The 17,170-nt window shown below is 38.1% G+C and overlaps 1 protein-coding gene across 1 annotated transcript in view; it reads right to left on the minus strand.

The window, feature by feature from the left end:
• The window catches only part of WASL (WASP like actin nucleation promoting factor), a 71,518-nt gene that overhangs the window by 9,919 nt on the left and 44,429 nt on the right, over positions 1-17,170 (minus strand). The window contains exons 6-8 of the mRNA XM_077834533.1: positions 8,952-9,123; positions 3,407-3,449; positions 2,781-2,934 (exon numbers count right to left, since the gene is read on the minus strand). Coding sequence (XP_077690659.1) covers positions 2,781-2,934; positions 3,407-3,449; positions 8,952-9,123 — 369 coding nt within the window. The remainder of the gene's footprint in view (positions 1-2,780; positions 2,935-3,406; positions 3,450-8,951; positions 9,124-17,170) is intronic.

Here is a 17,170-nt window from a genome sequence, read left to right on the forward strand (position 1 = left end):
GAAAATCACAAAGCACTTCAAACCGCAGTCAAGGTTAAACATTACCTTGTATATTATATATAACCATTACAGATAAAAGCATTCTAGCTGACAAAGTTAAGACCTTTAGGACTATTGAACTACTTCTAACACAAAGGAGGCCCCCACCTTATTTGTCATGCATGCTAACACGAGGCAGCAGCTTTTTGTTTGACTACACCCATGCAAAGTGGTGGAACTTTAAGTTAATGCACACGTAGTAAAAGCTAGTATTATACGCTATCTGTAAAACACCAAGGACAAGTAAAGAAACACCTCAAAGATTAACATGGCCAGGCAGTTTCAAAATTTGGTTCTTCATACATATTTTAAGTTTAAAAGAGAATCAAACTTTTAGAGGAGAGAAATACAATTGGAAATTTGCAAATCCAATGTTTTGATATAAAAAGTCCTAATCCAAGCCAAATTTCAATAGTAAACCAACACTGAAGGGTAGTTTTTGATTATATTTTTTTAGTGTCACAATTACTGTGTATTTTATTGTTAATAAATGAGTTTTTGCCTAACACTTCTTATCCATTAAGTAAGGGTCACACAGTCACAACATACATATTTTTTTAGTGACAGATGCGTAAATGACAGCTCAGTACATACCACTCCAACGTGGGGGACCTAGAGAATAAATGTAACAAGTTACCATACTCTGAACCTGTAACTGGCGAACAAATATGAAGCAATTTACCAAGCACCCTGAAACTGCTATAATTCCAACAGCGTTAATACCGGTACTCCTTGAAAAATAATCAGGAAATTATTTTGAATTTTGATATCATCAATCTATTTTTAGCAGAATGACATGTCACATTACATCCTCCCACCACTACCTGATCACCCTCTACAGTGTGTATGGTAACAACCACTGTTTCATGTACTCTGTGTATATAAAATCTCCCCACTGTATTTTCCACTGCATGCATCTGATGAAGTGAGCTGTAGCTCACGAAAGCTTATGCTCAAATAAATGTGTTCGTCTCTAAGGTGCCACAAGTACTCCTTTTCTTTCCACCACTAGTAGTTACATTAAGATGTTATGAAAAACAGCAGAAAAATATGATGGCAACAAATATTTGAATGGAGAGAGGTAAATAGTGGTGTTCCTCTGGGGCCTGTACTGGGACCAGTCCTATTCAACATATTTATAAATGATATGGAAAAAGGGGTAAACAGTGAGGTGGCAAAATTTGCCGATAACGACCATGAGTAGTTTTGTAAGTCCAAAGCAGACTGCGAAGAGCTACAAAAGGATCTCACAAAACAGAGTGACTGGGCAACAAAATGGCAGATGAAATTCAAGGTTCATAAATGCAAAGTAATGCACACTGGAAAACATAATCCCAACTCTCTCTCTATATATAAAATGATGGGGTCTAAATTAGCTGTTACCACTCGAGAAAGAGATCTTGGAGTCATTGTGGATAGTTTTCTGAAAACATCCACTCAATGTGCAGCAGCAGTCAAAAAAGCAAACAGAATGTTGGGAATCATTAAGAAAGGAATAGATAACAAGACAGAAAATATCATATTGCCTCTATATAAATCCATGGTAGCCCACACCTTGAATACTGCATGCAGACGTGATCGCCCCAACTCAAAAAAGATATATTGGAATTGGAAAAGGTTCAGAAAAGGGGCAACAAAAATGTGTACAGGTATCTTCCGTATGGGGAGAGATTAATAAAACTGACTTTTCAGCTTGGAAAAGAGATTATGGGGGGGAATATGATAGAGGTCTAGAAAATCATGACTGATGTGGAAAAGTAAATAAGGAAGCGTTATTTACTTCTCATAATACAAGAATGAGGGGTCACCAAATGAAATTAACAGGTAGCAGGTTTAAAACAAACAAAAGGAAGGATTTTTTCACACAACAGACAGTCAACCCATGGAACTCCTTCCCAGAGGACATTGTGAAGGCCAAGATATAAGAGGGTTCAAAAAAGAACTAGGTAAGTTCATGGAGGATAGGTCCATCAATGGCTATTAGCCAGGATGGGCAAGGATGGTGTCCCTAGTCTCTGTTCATTCAGGGAAAAATTCTGTTCATTCCCTCAGGGGCACCCAGCACTGACCACTGTCAGAAGACAGGATACTGGGCTAGATGGAACTCTGGTCTGACCCAGTATGGCCATTCTTGAATACATTAAGTAGTATTATGCTGGAAATGGCTCATTTATGAATAAAGTTCCAGTAGAAACTTAACTCCAAGACCCTTTGATTACCAAGCAATAGTTCCACTACTTGAGTTAAAAGGAGAACAATCTGCAGGCCTCTGTATATTAGAAGGTACATTACTTACTGTACTAGTAAGCTTAAGTTTGCAGACGCACATCTGTCTTACATTTGATGATTCAACCATGTTCTTTACCTTGAAGTGACAGCAGCAATGGATTTCTTGAATCATATCTTTAAATATTTATGATTTTGCAAGACCATAAATATGCAATGGAAACTACTTTAAAAATTCAGATGGGAGATATTGCATAGCTTTGCAGTCAGTGAAAGTGTTACTGAAAATTACTTATGACATGCAAAACATTTTGAGGATAAAGAGAAATATTTTGGAACTATACTCATGGATGACACTGGGACACTTATGTAGTGTTCTGTAATGCACAGAAATCTCAGACTCAATGTCAATGCAAAAGCATGAGAAGACTTCCAGAAACTGCTTCACATCAGTAACATTTTTTAATCCTTAAGTCAAATAGCTCAGTCTGATGCATTAGTAGCAGACGACTTACCTTGCCTACGCAGCTCATTTTTAACAGCTTCTACTCCTCCTGTTTTTTCAATGAAATCATAGATCACCTTCGACGTTTCTTTGTCTTTTAATTGAGCCTCTGAAATTCCACACAAATCAAATAGTTTTTTCAGTTCTGGGTCCAAGTTGTTCACCTGCAAATCAGACATGTTAGTACTATAATTTATTTATGGACACTGTTTTCTCACCTGAAGTAAACAAATTGAAAAAATATTCTTATTTTACTTATAAACCATTTTGGGGGGTTAAAAATCCCATTTAGCTAAGAGGAACAGCTAAACAAAAAATGAGACTCAAGCACAGATTTCTGTGCTGAATTCCTTAAGAAGAACAGACTTTTCTTGGTGCAGAAAGAAAATATTAAGCACAAAATTTAAGGATTAGCTAGCCTTCTACAAATATCCCCCCCCCCCCCCCCAAATCCTTTTAGTATTTTCCCTCCACATAGAATTTTTCCAGAGTGCATCATTCTGTAGCATCCCAGTAGCCATGATTTGCATGGTTTGCGATGGAACTTATAGTTTTTGATGCCATTCTTGGACAATTTAGTCAAAAACATGATGCCTTTAACCATCTGATGTTATGTACAATACTGAAGTTACTTACATCAAAACCTGTGTTTGGATCCCAACCAACGTGCCCAATGTGTCTAAAAAAGCAAAATTAAAGAAATACATTTAATCCATGTTAGGGAAATGACAGTCTTGTGGTTAGAACACTGGACTAGGACTCCAGGAGCTCTGGGTTCAATACCGGGTTATGCCATAGTCTTTTTGTGAAACACTGGGTAAGTCAACAGTCAACACCTCTCAGTGCTTCAGCTCTCTATTTGTATTATGCACTATAAAATAATTTTCCTCTCACCTGTTTTCTTGTTCACCCAGATCGCAAGTCACACTCATTTGGTGGAGAGGACCGAATTCCACTACTTTTGGTTACTGAGTGTGGCATAAATTTATGACTCTATACCCCAGCATAATACAATGGTGTTAACTGGAGGCTTGCACAAACATCAAGGACAGATTTTAGCTTTTATACAGTAACTACACTTCTGGCTACTATTAAAGTTATTTATTGTCACATTCAATACCACACAGTGGGAAAGTATGCCGGCCCTCCTTCTTTGGGCCACCACCATTTTTGCTCTGTTTCTTTTCCTCACCAACAGCTCCTTTCTCCATTTCTCTCCTTTTCCTTCTCTTAGTGCTTCTGTTCTATGCTGCATTTCCTTCCCTAAGCAATTCCCAGTTCCTATCAGCCCAGGCTTCTCTCCCACACCCCTACATCCACTAATACAGTTCATGTTGACATTTACGTGCCAGCATTTTATTTAACATTCCCAAGAGATTAATAGGAGACAAGAGTTCACACTTCTCCAAGCCACTGTTTCAGGCTGCCTGCAGAATCAGGAAGGCAGCACTACATTAGTTTACAAGCATTTCATGTTTGGAATGTCTTCTGACAAAAGCAAGGGTTTAAAAACACCTTTTTAAAAATCAAGCTGAGATTCTGCACAATCTGAGTAAGTCATGACAGTCACAAAAATACATCAGGTGGGATATCCAATTGAGAAACAGCATACTTCAGATTAAGTTCATCAAGACAGGGACTGCCTTCATATATGCCTAGCGCACTGGGGTCCCAATCTTGGTTAGGGCTTCTAAGTGCTACCCTAATACAAATATTCCCTTACAAGAATGATACTTTTTGGTCTTAAAGCCTGTTTTTAAGCAGCAAAATTAGAAGTCTTTTACATAAGATGGGCAAAATGAACAAAAGTCTCGTCTAAAAAAAACCCCTTATTAATCATGCTATTATTCTAAACATTCATATGAAGTGACATGAGCTATCTCTAGCTAAATCATTTTATAAGTGTTTACATAAACTTATTGTCTCATATAGCAATATGAAATATAATTACATATACAATTTACTCCTAATACTTATTGTACAAAGTCAGATGAAATTAACAGAGAAATTAAACATTTAAGCTAATTCCATATTTCACACTGCTCCTCAAAAGTCTTACAGATGGTGGACAGAACATCATGACAGACACTAAATTAACATGTGTATGCTCATTTGTTTCTTAAATATTCATAGTCACTGCTAGTGGTATTAAAAACAATTAAAAAAAATCTTTGGAAAAACAAACATGGAGAAATATCACACAGATTACCTTTATGTATTGACCAAATTTATTTTGGAAAATGCTATATTACTCTTTCCAATAAACAAACAAAAATAAATTAGTATGAAAATGCTAAAATATTTCACATACAAGTTTTATGATTGTGTGTAAGGTAAGGCCTTGTCTACATAAGAAAGTTTCAACGGTATAATTAAGGGTTGTTTTTTTAAACCAATTTAGTTAACTCATGGATGCACAACTAACTAAATTGGTTTCAAACAACATCTTTAGTTAGCCAGGTTCAACGTTGATTTATACAAGGTATACGTAACATGAATTATGCTTAGAGTTGGCAGAGAAGCCAAATTTTAGGTTTGTGAAATTTAAGTTTCAGGAAATATTTTTTGGCCTGATGAAAATGTGGCATTTCCAAAACAAAATATATACCCTGAGATCCCCGGCTGCCTGCCTGGCAGGTTGAAGTAGAACCAAGGACCCTGAAAGCCTTCACAGGTGTTGACTGAAACGGACATGATTCTTATCACTTCAGTGCTGCTCACCATCAAATAACAGTGATGAAACCGACCAGATTCTGGCTAGTGTGACAAGACACTGTTTCATTTTTGATGAATCAGCAAATTCTGATGAAAAAACGTTTCATTGGAATTTTTCCAACCAGCTCTGATGCTCAATAGTTCAGTACTTTAACCACAGTACTTATTTATATCTATACTGGACCAAATTATGCAACATCTACTGTGCTGTCTTGACAATATCAAGCATTAGAACTTCCCTATGTTTGTAACAAAAGCAGATATTAAACATTTATCCCACAATACTAAGTCACTTTAAACAGGGAAACTTATGTATGTATGTATGTACACGTACACACCCCCACACAACACACCCCCACACACTACACACCCCCCCACACTCCAGAATAAGACCATGTCCCACCCAAGTAAAAAACAATGGAAACATTTTATAAATTAAATTTCTTCACTAGGAATTTTGCCTTTGTTACAGATATCTGTGATTAGCCACCGGTTTGGCCACACTAGTGCACAGTCAGTGTTGGTTTAAGCAACGATAAACTCCACTAGTGCAATTGATAATTTATTGTAATTTTGCTTATCTATGCTATGGATCTGCATCAGCGGAGCACCATCATTAGTGGGCCACAGATAGCTGAAATCTCCAGTGTAGACCAGGCCTGATGGTCATTTGAGTTTTTCCTTCTTTTAGGTTACGCAGTTCAGTTTTTCCCTATTGTCTCGTTTTCTGGCAGTAGTGCTTCTTTTATTGTTTATATTCTGGTCGGGCCAAGGAGCCTCAGTCACAGACTAGGGCCCCATTGTACTAAGCACTGTACAAACAGATAAAATGATTCCTGCCTCAAAGAACTTAAGCATCACATTTGGTAAAAGGATACATTTTATCTTCTCTTTCCTCACCTTCACTGAGCTCTCACTATATTCCACATTCTTTCCAAACACTATTAAATGAGATTGCTATAACGTTAGTACTACTAGTTCCATGGAAAAGTTTACCAGGCTATCCCAGCGTGCTAGTGATGGAGGATGAGGGTTCAACAAAACAGGATTGCTCGACAAGGGCATAATCCCACATTGAAGAAAACCTTGATTTTGCATTAAGGGAATTGAAGGGGATGCTTTCCGTAGCTAACCCAGGGTCTTTAAATTCTCATTGCTATAATATGACTATGAAACCTAGTGGATAATCATAGAAACACAGGGCTGGAAGAGACCTTGAGAGGTCACCTAGTCCACCACCTAGTCCCCTGGGTTTTTGTTTGTCTAACCTCTTAAAAATCTCTAATGACAGAGATTACACAACATCCCTTGGTAATCTATTTGAGTACTTACCTATCTTTATAGTAAGATTTATTTTCCCTAATATTTAACCTAAATATTCCTCCCTGAAGATTAAGCATCATCCTCTTCATAACAACCTTTTACATATTTGAAGACTATTACCAAGTCCTCCCCCATCCTGCAATCTTCTTTTCTCAAGACTAAAAACTGCACATTTTTGTTTATTAAAAGGTTTCCTCACAGGTTATGTTTTCTAAACTTTTTATCATTTGTATTACTCTCCTCTGGATCTCTCCAATTTGCCCACATCTGTCTTTAAGTGTAGTACCCACAATTCAAGCTGAGACCTCACCAATGCTGAGTAGAGCTGAGAAATTACCTCCCATGTCTTACATACAATGTTCTTGTTAAACACATCCCAGAATGACATTTGCCTTTTGTGCAACAGAATCACCACTGTTGACTGATGTTCTGTTTGTGATCCACTACAATGCTCAGATTCTTTTTTGCAGTACTGCCTAGCCAGTTATTCCCCATTTTGTATTTGGGTAATTTGATTTTTTTTCTTCCTTAGTGTAGTACTTTGCACTTGTATCTATTGAATTTCATCTTGCTTATTTCAGACCAATTCGTCAAGGTCATTTTGAATTCCAATCTGCTTGCAACCCCTCCCAGCTTGGTGTCATCTGAAAATTTCATAAGTATACTTTCCACTCCATTACCCAAATATTAACTAGTACCAGACCAAAGATGGATCTTTGCAAGACTACTAGATATTCCCTCCCAGAGTGACAGTAAACCATTGATAACTATGGAGTACTTTTTTTTAAACCAATTGTACACTCATCTTATAGTAATTTCATCTAGACCCCATTTCCCTAATTGCTTATAAGAATGTAATGTGGGACTGGGTCAAAAGCCTTACTAAAAATCAAAATATATCACCTCTACGGCTTCCCCTACATTAGGCCAGTAAACCTGTCAAAGAAGGAAATTAGGTTGGTTTTGGTATGCTTTGTTCTTAACAAATCCATGTTGGCTACCACTATTACCTTAGGTTTCAGAGTAGCAGCCATGTTAGTCTGTATTCAGAAAAAGAAAAGGAGCACTTGTGGCACCTTAGAGACTAACAAATTTGAGCATGATGCTCAAATATATTTGTTAGTCTCTAAGGTGCCACAAGTGCTCCTTTTCTTTTTACTATTACCTTATTATCTTCTCGTTGACTAACAATTTATTCAGATGTCTTTCTGAGTACGAAAGTTAAGCTGACTGGTCTATAATCTCGGGTCCTCTCTGTTCCACTTTGTAAAGATAGGTTTCAGAGTAACAGCCGTGTTAGTCTGTATTCGCAAAAAGAAAAGGAGTACTTGTGGCACCTTAGAGACTAACCAATTTATCTGAGCATAAACTTTTGTGAGCTACAGCTCACTTCATCATTTGTTAGTCTCTAAGGTGCCACAAGTACTCCTTTTCTTTTTGTAAAGATAGCTTCCATATTTGCCCGTCTCCAGTCCTTTGAGACTCTCACCAGTCCTCCATGAGTTCTCAGAGAATCACTAATAATTCTGAATTTGAGCTAGTTCCTTAAGTACCCTAGAGTGAAATTCATCAGGCTCTACAAACTTGAACACACCTAACTTATTTAAATATTCTTTAACCTGTTCTTTCCTTACTCTAGCTTGTGCTCCTTTCCCCCTTATTGTTAATATTGTGGTAAGCATCTGGGTCACAATGAAGTTTTTGGGGAAGACTGAAGCACAACAGGCATTAAACCCCTCAGTCTTCTTGGTGTTATCTGTCATTACTTCTCCTTCCCTGCTAACAAGTGAACAATGCACACTTACTTTTCAAAAAGCATTGAGATTAAATCTTGTTAAATTACAATTCAGGAAACAGATAAGAATTAATCTAAAATGGTATGAATGTGAAATTTTTAAAAAATAATATAAGTGAAATAGGATCTAACATATTTCATGTGTAAAAAGAAATGAAATTAGAAAAGAACCGTTAAGCTATATAAAAAGATACGACACCTAACAAAATGTTAAGAGGAGGCTCTGTTGGCTAAGCAGTCAGTTTGAAATTTAGGGCTAATTTGCTAACAACCTTTTAAATAAACCATATTTATGTGGCTGAACTGTTTTTCTAAGCGGGAAACAAACAGTAATACAAGTGTCCTTACTGGAAGTTGCTTGGAGTTCCAATATCTGCCTTTGTCAATTTCTTCTTTTTCACTTTTCCTTTTTTCTTGATCTCTTTGGTATATGAAACATTGTTGACTTGTGAATTATAAAATCTGTTAGTTGTAATTTCTGGATTTTTGATATCAACAGTTGCCATTGGTAGATTTGGACCTATGAAGAGAGGACACGGATTTCACTACTGTACTATACTTAACCAAAGTGGATTACACGTTTAACCTACCAACTGGATCATTCTGCATTGCTGACATACACATATTGCACCCATTTGCTCCCCAAATGTGGTACTCTGCTTGAGTTCTGAGTGTAAGTAGATTAGGAATCAGTAGAGATGCTCAAGATAAATTATTCATTATTCAGGACTGAACTTTAGTCTGATTTGGGGTACTGCCGTAACAATTTCACAAGCAGGACATTTGTTTTATGTCATTTTTGTGTAGAAGAAATCAAACAAAATCAGAGTAAGAAAGCTCGTTCATTCCATGATTTTCACTGAAGCATAACAGTAAGATTTGCTTGCACATAGATCTGTGTTTGAAATATGGAACACTAAACCCTACGTAGTCAGTAGCAGTGTACTACCACCATCATCTCATCATATGGCCAACAATGATGTCTAGAGACAAGAAACCTCAGACTACCAGAGTGTCAGCCTGTGATTGAAATATTTATGATGGATGCCTGTGATGTTCACTGGACCCTAAACAATCTGTTTTTAAAAAAGACAGTAGCTAGCCAGATAGCTACTCTGTTTCTGAGATTGACAGCAGCCAAAAATTAAACAACTCTCCCAAAGCCAATTCCAACTTACTTTACTCATGTAAGCGGCCCTGTTGACATGAGTAAGGCGAGTAGGATTTGGTCCTCTGACTCATCCAGTCAATATTTCCATTAATAATAAAGAGGATACTAATGTAGAGGAGTGTAATGACATGTGGGACACTACTGGGCAAATTCTCAGATGGTGTAAGCTGTCATCTCTTTATTGAAGTCAATGGTGCTATGAGAATTTACCGACTGAGGATACACCTGTACATCAGTACAAACCAATTCTGTTAGTGAGTCATTCGTTTGTACTATTCATTCAAGAGGAAATATTAATGTAGTAGTTCAACTGATTATATGGGAGAGTTTTATGCTTATTTCCATGGGTAGTCCCATTGATTTTGAAACATTTACTCCCACAGTTCAGCAATCCACATGAAATTTTTTTGGAAGGGACATTAAAACTCATGCTTCAAGGCCCAAGTTAATCTACAACTATTAGAGACCAGAACAAGACTTAACATCACAGACAGATTATCCCACATCTACCTCTTACAGGGTTTTTACACCTTCCTCTGAATTTTCTGTTGTTGGCCATTGTCAGAGACTGGATTAGATGAGCCTCAAGTCTGATTAAGTATGACAATTCCTAGATTCCAGGATAAGTGTTCATAGGATTGGGCTTTAATGTTGTATGTATATGGCAGCTGCAAGGATCATTCTATCTGGTCCCTGCTCAAGCTCAGGAAGGTACGTCACTGGTGGATCAACTGACTGTCAACCGAATATAACCTAAAGTATCAGATATCCTTAAAAATCCTTTATAGTCTTAACAATGCTTCCATTTTAAAATTTTGTTTGAACCATGGGCAATTTCACATCATATGATAAAGACTGAATAATGAAGGTATGGAAACAAAGGTAAATCTGCAGTCTTGAAAAAGGAAAAAAAATAATTTTTAGCTTGTTTTTCTAGAATATCTCAATGTAGAAAAAAGTCATCTTCCAAATACACCTGTCTGTGTTTCTAGAAGTCATTATTATTTCTCTCCATCTTCAATTATTCATAGGTGGAGCTGACAGCAATGCCGAAAGTTAAGGCTGCTCAACACTTTGCATTATGAGACCCTATTTTCAGTTGCTTATAACTTTAGAAAACTTTCATCTTTTGGGCTGAAACCGCATATGCCTCAGGCAGACGTGCTTTTGAAAAGTTTTGGCTAAAACAGTTCCATCATTTCAGAAAACAAAATTTGGGAAAAAATCATTGGTCTTACCCATGTTAAATTCCTACAACTTTTCATTGACACACACTAAAACCTCTGTGCTTTGAAGCAGGAGCTTGAAGTTTGGCAGGGGATTGTCATAGTACCAGGGATGTGCATTTTACAGTCCCCATGAAAGTCTCCCCAAATTTATCCAAGCTATAAGCCACTGAAAAGTCAGTTTGCACATGTTCAGTATAGAGGTTTGTTAGAGGCTGGTAGCCAAAATCCATCCCCCACTGCTCCTGCGCCATCTCCAGAGTGGCTGAGCATATTCCATCCTGAGGCTGCAGGAGTGGGTAGGACTTTCTCAAGAACTGGATCTCACAGCAACTGAGGGCTGTTGTGGTATTGGCACCAGAAATGAGAGCAAGACTTCCTTCTGTTCAATGCCCCTCCTGCTGGCTCCCAGACTGCATGGAGAAAGAAGCAGCCTCACTGGAATGCAGATAGATGAGGAAAGAGGGTGGGGGAATAGAAAGAGGACTGGACAAGCTGGCAGGGAAGAGGGTAGAAGGGGCCAAGCCAGAGGAAGAAAAGAGTGACAAACAGAAAGGTGTGTAGCCACTACAGGATATTCCCCTCCAAAATTTAGAACTGAACTGAGGATCTCAACATTCCTTGTCTATCTAGCAAATACAATCACACCATTAAAGACAAAGCATACACACAAGGTGACTGATTAAAGTTGTACAAGCAACCTTAATTCTGGTATTTCTTAACTTTTGGGTACTTGACTTTGCAACTTTAGCATACGTTCTTCTAACAGTTGTTTTGGATGTCATATTAAATATCAATTGAACATCTGACTTTGATAAGCTGAAAAAATAGAGCACTATGTACTAACAACTAGAAATTTTTTTCTGAAGGCAACTGACTATATTCAAATACGGATATTCCTAATACTAATGAATTCAGGAATTATTTATCTTACATTTTCCTTAATATAAGAAGGTTATTAAAACGTATTTTTGGTAGTATTAGCTAATAGGTCTCCTTTTTTAGTTGCCTGTTTTTTTAGTGGACTTTCCTTAACAGGGAACGATTTTTCTCTGCACAGCCTTGAATACGTTAAGTATTGTTTGACTCCTGAAATTTGTCCTTTGAAAGAATGCTTGTGTATTATTTTTTCAGAGACTTACTAAATATAAATGAAAAAAAGATAAAATTCAAACTAATTGTATGCTCAGTGGTTACTGGGGCAGTGAGTACATATTACTATAGCTGACAGGATTTTGTAGAGGCACTGCATATCACATTTAAAAACTGTACTTTAAAAGCTTACTGACTCACAGCCAAATCTTAAAGCTGAACTTATATATAATCTTGAGTTCTGTAATAAAATTTTGAAACAAAATGAAATTACATTTATATTTACATGATGCATTAACAATTACATGCTTCCAAACTGAAGTCACTACAGAAATATTACTTAACTATTGATTTTACTCTTAGTTTTCACTATGCTATTTGCATGATAGCAGTAGTTTTAATATATTACTCTTAAAAAAAATTATTCCAAAAATCAAATGGAATTTGTAACATTGTCTTGGGAGCGGGGGAATATATTGCATTTTCTTTTGAGATCAGAACATTTCGTATCTCACCTTTTCTGATAGAAAGGCTAAATCTTCAAATATTCAGTATGTTGAATATATGCTGCCCACATACCGTATGTAAAATGCTATAACTATAAATGGTTGTCCATTCAAAGAGTTAGATAATTTCATAATTAATCTTTATTCAGCTGTAATATTTGAAATGTTAGTCAGGTTCCCTGATATTAACAACACCTGTTCCAAAATTCACAGAATAATTTTTAGCCAGCTGAGAATGCTTACCGCCAGGTTTAGACCTTAGTTGTCCATGAGGAATACAAGAACCTCTGCATGAACTATCATTTTCTTCTAGTACTGCCATATTTATATCCAACAAAATTTTCCCCATCATAACACATGCACCTTCCCCATCAGCTGTAGACAACTCAATAAATGAAGATGAGAGAGGCAAATAGAGCTCATCATTTGGAAGTACTTGACAATACAGTGGCCCTAAGCATCCACTGATGTTAATATCTGTGGTATCTTCTGAAGCGGCTCCAGAAAAAGTAGTACAAAACATTATTTTGTATTTTATAGAATCCTCTGTATTTTAAAGCTTTGCATGTCATCTGTCCCAGAGCGCAGACAACTCTAGAATAAATCTAATTGGTTGTAGTGCTGTATTACAGCTGAAATAAAAATTGTACCACATGGTTCTTAGAAACCTAATTCTCTGACAAATCCCTTTCTTTTTTCATCCATAAATTTTACCATGATGTCAGTATAACCAAGGCAACTCCTTCAATTTGCATAAAGAGACTTTGCTATTACCAATGAGAGTAAAACAAATCCCAGTAAATTACAGGCTATGTAATGCATATTACATAACCATTTATGCAAATTTGGTTTTAATTCTGCTTGAAAACTTAAATCCTTAATCCTAAAGGTCATTCATAACAGAGGATTTTTTTTAATTTGAAGTATAGCTCTACAGACAGCCTTCTCTACATGTGCAGAAAACTTCAGAGACTTTTAAACATTTTGGGTGAGATTCTGGCCCAAATCAATGGCCACTAACTTTAACGGGGCCAGGATTTCACACATGTATTAAAAAAATTTTATATATATAACGATTTTTATAAAAGGTTTTGTGAACTGGAATATAACCATTTTATATCTATATCCATCTATCTATCTAAAAATGATTATATTCCAGTTCACAAAACCTTTCATAAAAATAATTATGCGCTGAGACAAAAAAGTAAAATATTTTTTCCCAGAAGAAGGAAATGTATTTTTGCTTTTTACTAGAACCTCCTAGGAGCTGGAGGAAGTTATATGAAAGAACAGTTACTTAAGCTGCAGTGACTGTGGTTCTTAGAGGTGTGTTGTCCATAGGTATTCCCTTCTGGTGCATCCCTTGCACATCTCAAGTTGAGAATATTTTGACCAGCAGTATTTGTTGTGGCCATCCCTGAACCTTGAGTACCCTCGTACCTCCTCCTCTTCTTGAGGACAAAGTGTGGAGCGGGGCCAACTAGCCTTCAGTTCCTTCACCAATACAGAATCCAGGTATTATCAGACTTTGTAGTAGCAGGAAGGAGTGCAGGTTGTGGAATACATATAGACAACACGTCAAAGCCCCCCACTTACTGTAGGGTAAATCACTGTTCTTTCTTCTTTCAGTGCTTGTCCATGTTTATTCCACTTTGGTGACTTACAACAGTGAATTGATGTAAATAAGGAGGGTGCTTGAAGTCTACCAGAATAGTGACTCTAGGATAGCTTTGCCAAAATGGACATCTGACCTAGATGCCTCAAAAATGCATGTAATGATCCCCATGCAGCTGCCCTACAAATATCAGAAATGGGTACATTTTTCAAAGAAGCTGCAGAGGATGCCTGAGCATCCTCAGAATAGGCCAAGATCTGTATGTAAAGGAAGGTCTAATTTAGCTAGCTTATAACATGCCCTAATACAATTAGCTACCCACTTAAAGCCTCTGGGTGAATATTACCTGACTCTTCATCCTATGGATAAAGGTCATAAGACTTATTTGGGATCTCCCCAAGGTTTTTAGTTCTATTAAGGCAAAAGGAGAGGGCTCCAAATGTATCCAAGGTGTGAAGCCTATCCTTCCCTTGGTTGGCATGGGGTTAAGGGAAGACTGAAGATAAATGAATCATCTGATTCAGACGGAAGACAGAACATCTTTGGTAAAAATTTAGGGTGGGCCTAAGGAGAACTTTGTTTTGATGGAAGACAGTGTATGATGGCCCATTCATGAGTGGCTGCATTTCCCTACTCTGCAGGCTGATGTAATTGCCACTAGGAATACCATCTTCATGGAGAGAGGAAACTGAGTGCAATGAGATCCCAGGAAGGAAGGGGAGCTTTGAGGAAATGAGTAGACTAGGCTCCTCAGGAACTTACCTACCTTCAGGAGTGAGAATACAGTGTGCCTTTTTGTAATTGAGAGATTAAACACCTATAGTCTACTGAGGACCACTGCGCCAGCCAGACTGACCATGGTTGATGGCATCACATTAGTGAAGTTCACAGATCTGTCCCAAACCTGCAAAATCCACAAATCTCTAGGGTGGTCCCGCAGGTGACAACAGCTGGGGGACCCTTTTTGCATGCTGATGGAGAGTTTGAGACCAGTGACTAGGGTGCTTTTGTCCATCCTGGCAAGATGGCTGAAGAGCATGCAAAATGACGTTTGAATATAACGAGCGAGATCATGAGCTTCACATGAAGTCAAACCACTCTACGCTCAGGATTTTGTGCTCACAGCGTGTATGGAATGCCTTTAACTGATCCAAGTCTGCCTGTAAGAGGGTCCACGTTTCTGTATAGCAATGTGGGCAGAATGCAGGTTTGATAGATCCTTGTCTCAGCATAAACTTTTTTGCATCCATAAATGGACTTCATACAGGAGGCAGCAAGACCTATTCATTGAGCAACATCTGGTTTGCTGGAACTGTCTGAATTCTACTTGCAGCCTTGGTAGAGGAACTAGTTAGTGCTCTCCATAGTACTCAAGTGCCCCTGCTCTGAGGGCTCTGGTGGCCCAACTCCAAGGTTCTTTACCTTGCTCTTCTGCCATGAAATGTTTAACCCCATAGTATGGACAGCATCTACCTGCCAAAGTCTGTCTCCTTCACAAGCAAGGCAGTGTCGTCTGTGTAGTCTTGGTTGATGAATGCTTCTTGACCAAACTGATTCTGATGTATGAATCGGCAAGTTCCAACATCTAGTTAATAGCTCAACAGAATAGTGGAGGAGTGAGAATGCACCCATGCCACACACCTGATGTTGTGCAGAAAAGTGGTGAAAATTGAGGACCAATGCATACTCTTGCACCTGTTCTGGTATTAAGATTTTGCACTAGCTTTCCCAGAATATCTGGAATGCTAATTATCAGTATGAGCCAAAGTGCTGACCTTTTGGTGGAATCAAAAGCCATTTTAAGGTTGATAGATGCCAGGTGAAGCAGGTGGTTAAATTCTCGCTGCAGCTCAACCAGAAGCTGGAGGGTAAGAATAGCATCCATCACTGACCATCCAACAGTGAAACCTGATTGTTGCACACAAACAATACCTATTAAGGAGTACCTGCATCCTACCAAGCGGAATGTGAATGAACATCTTTCCAGGGACCATTAATGCTATTGGCCTATAGGTGCACCACAACGTGTGAGATGCTTGCCCTTGTTCAGGGACATTGTGATGCCATCTTTCCATTTTGCTGCTACTCTGATGTCCACACTTAACAATAGTTGATGCAGGCCAGTGCTCACTGGTTCCAAGGCACCTTTGATCAGCTTGAGTGGAATACCATCAGGTCTGTTCTGAAACTTTTGGATGGCCTTTTGTAATTCCAGGGACTAACACTGATCCTCTGTCACTTGAGCATCTGAAGTGGTGTGGTTTGCCAGGTCAGGTAGCTCTGGACAGTCATCAACATGTTTGTAGTTCAACATGCTTTCATAATGTGTTTTCCATCTGCCCAGAACCGTGTCCACTGATGAGGAGGGACAGCAATCTGGTTTCGTAATAACGATGTTAGAAGGCTTTTATGGCTGCCAGCCAGGAGCTTGATTGGTCCGTACGCAAGATGTACATTGTTACTCTTAGGCCATCCTCTGCTTCATCAGCCAGGGGTTTGATGTAGATCTCATGGTCACGTTTTGCAATGGGCCAGAAAATGCCTTTGTGTTTACATTCCTGTACATCTCGCAGATTCCATGCTTCTACTTTTGCACTAATATCACACCTTAAGTTTAGCAGTTGGTAATGTTACTCCTTCAACAGTAACTTGATTGCTTTATGGCAAATGGGCCTCTGTGGCAATAACCGTTTTGTAATGGGTGAGTTCTTTGACAAACTGTCCTGTACCCAATGCTGTTTAGTGTTAATGCATTCCATGTGGTGACATAGAACACGCGTCTAACATCTGGTTTGGACCATCAGGAAGCTGCAGTCATTGGGGTATTTCATTGTTCTGGGAAACTGGAATTAGCAGTAGCATTATTGATGGCTGACTAGACTGTCACCAGATCTGCCTACCAAAGTTTCCTGGGCCAACTTGCTGCTTCCAGGATTATTACCATAAGGGGTTTCCTA

This window comes from Eretmochelys imbricata, chromosome 1, assembly GCF_965152235.1.
Source record: "Eretmochelys imbricata isolate rEreImb1 chromosome 1, rEreImb1.hap1, whole genome shotgun sequence".
Classification (NCBI taxonomy): Eukaryota; Metazoa; Chordata; order Testudines; family Cheloniidae; genus Eretmochelys; species Eretmochelys imbricata.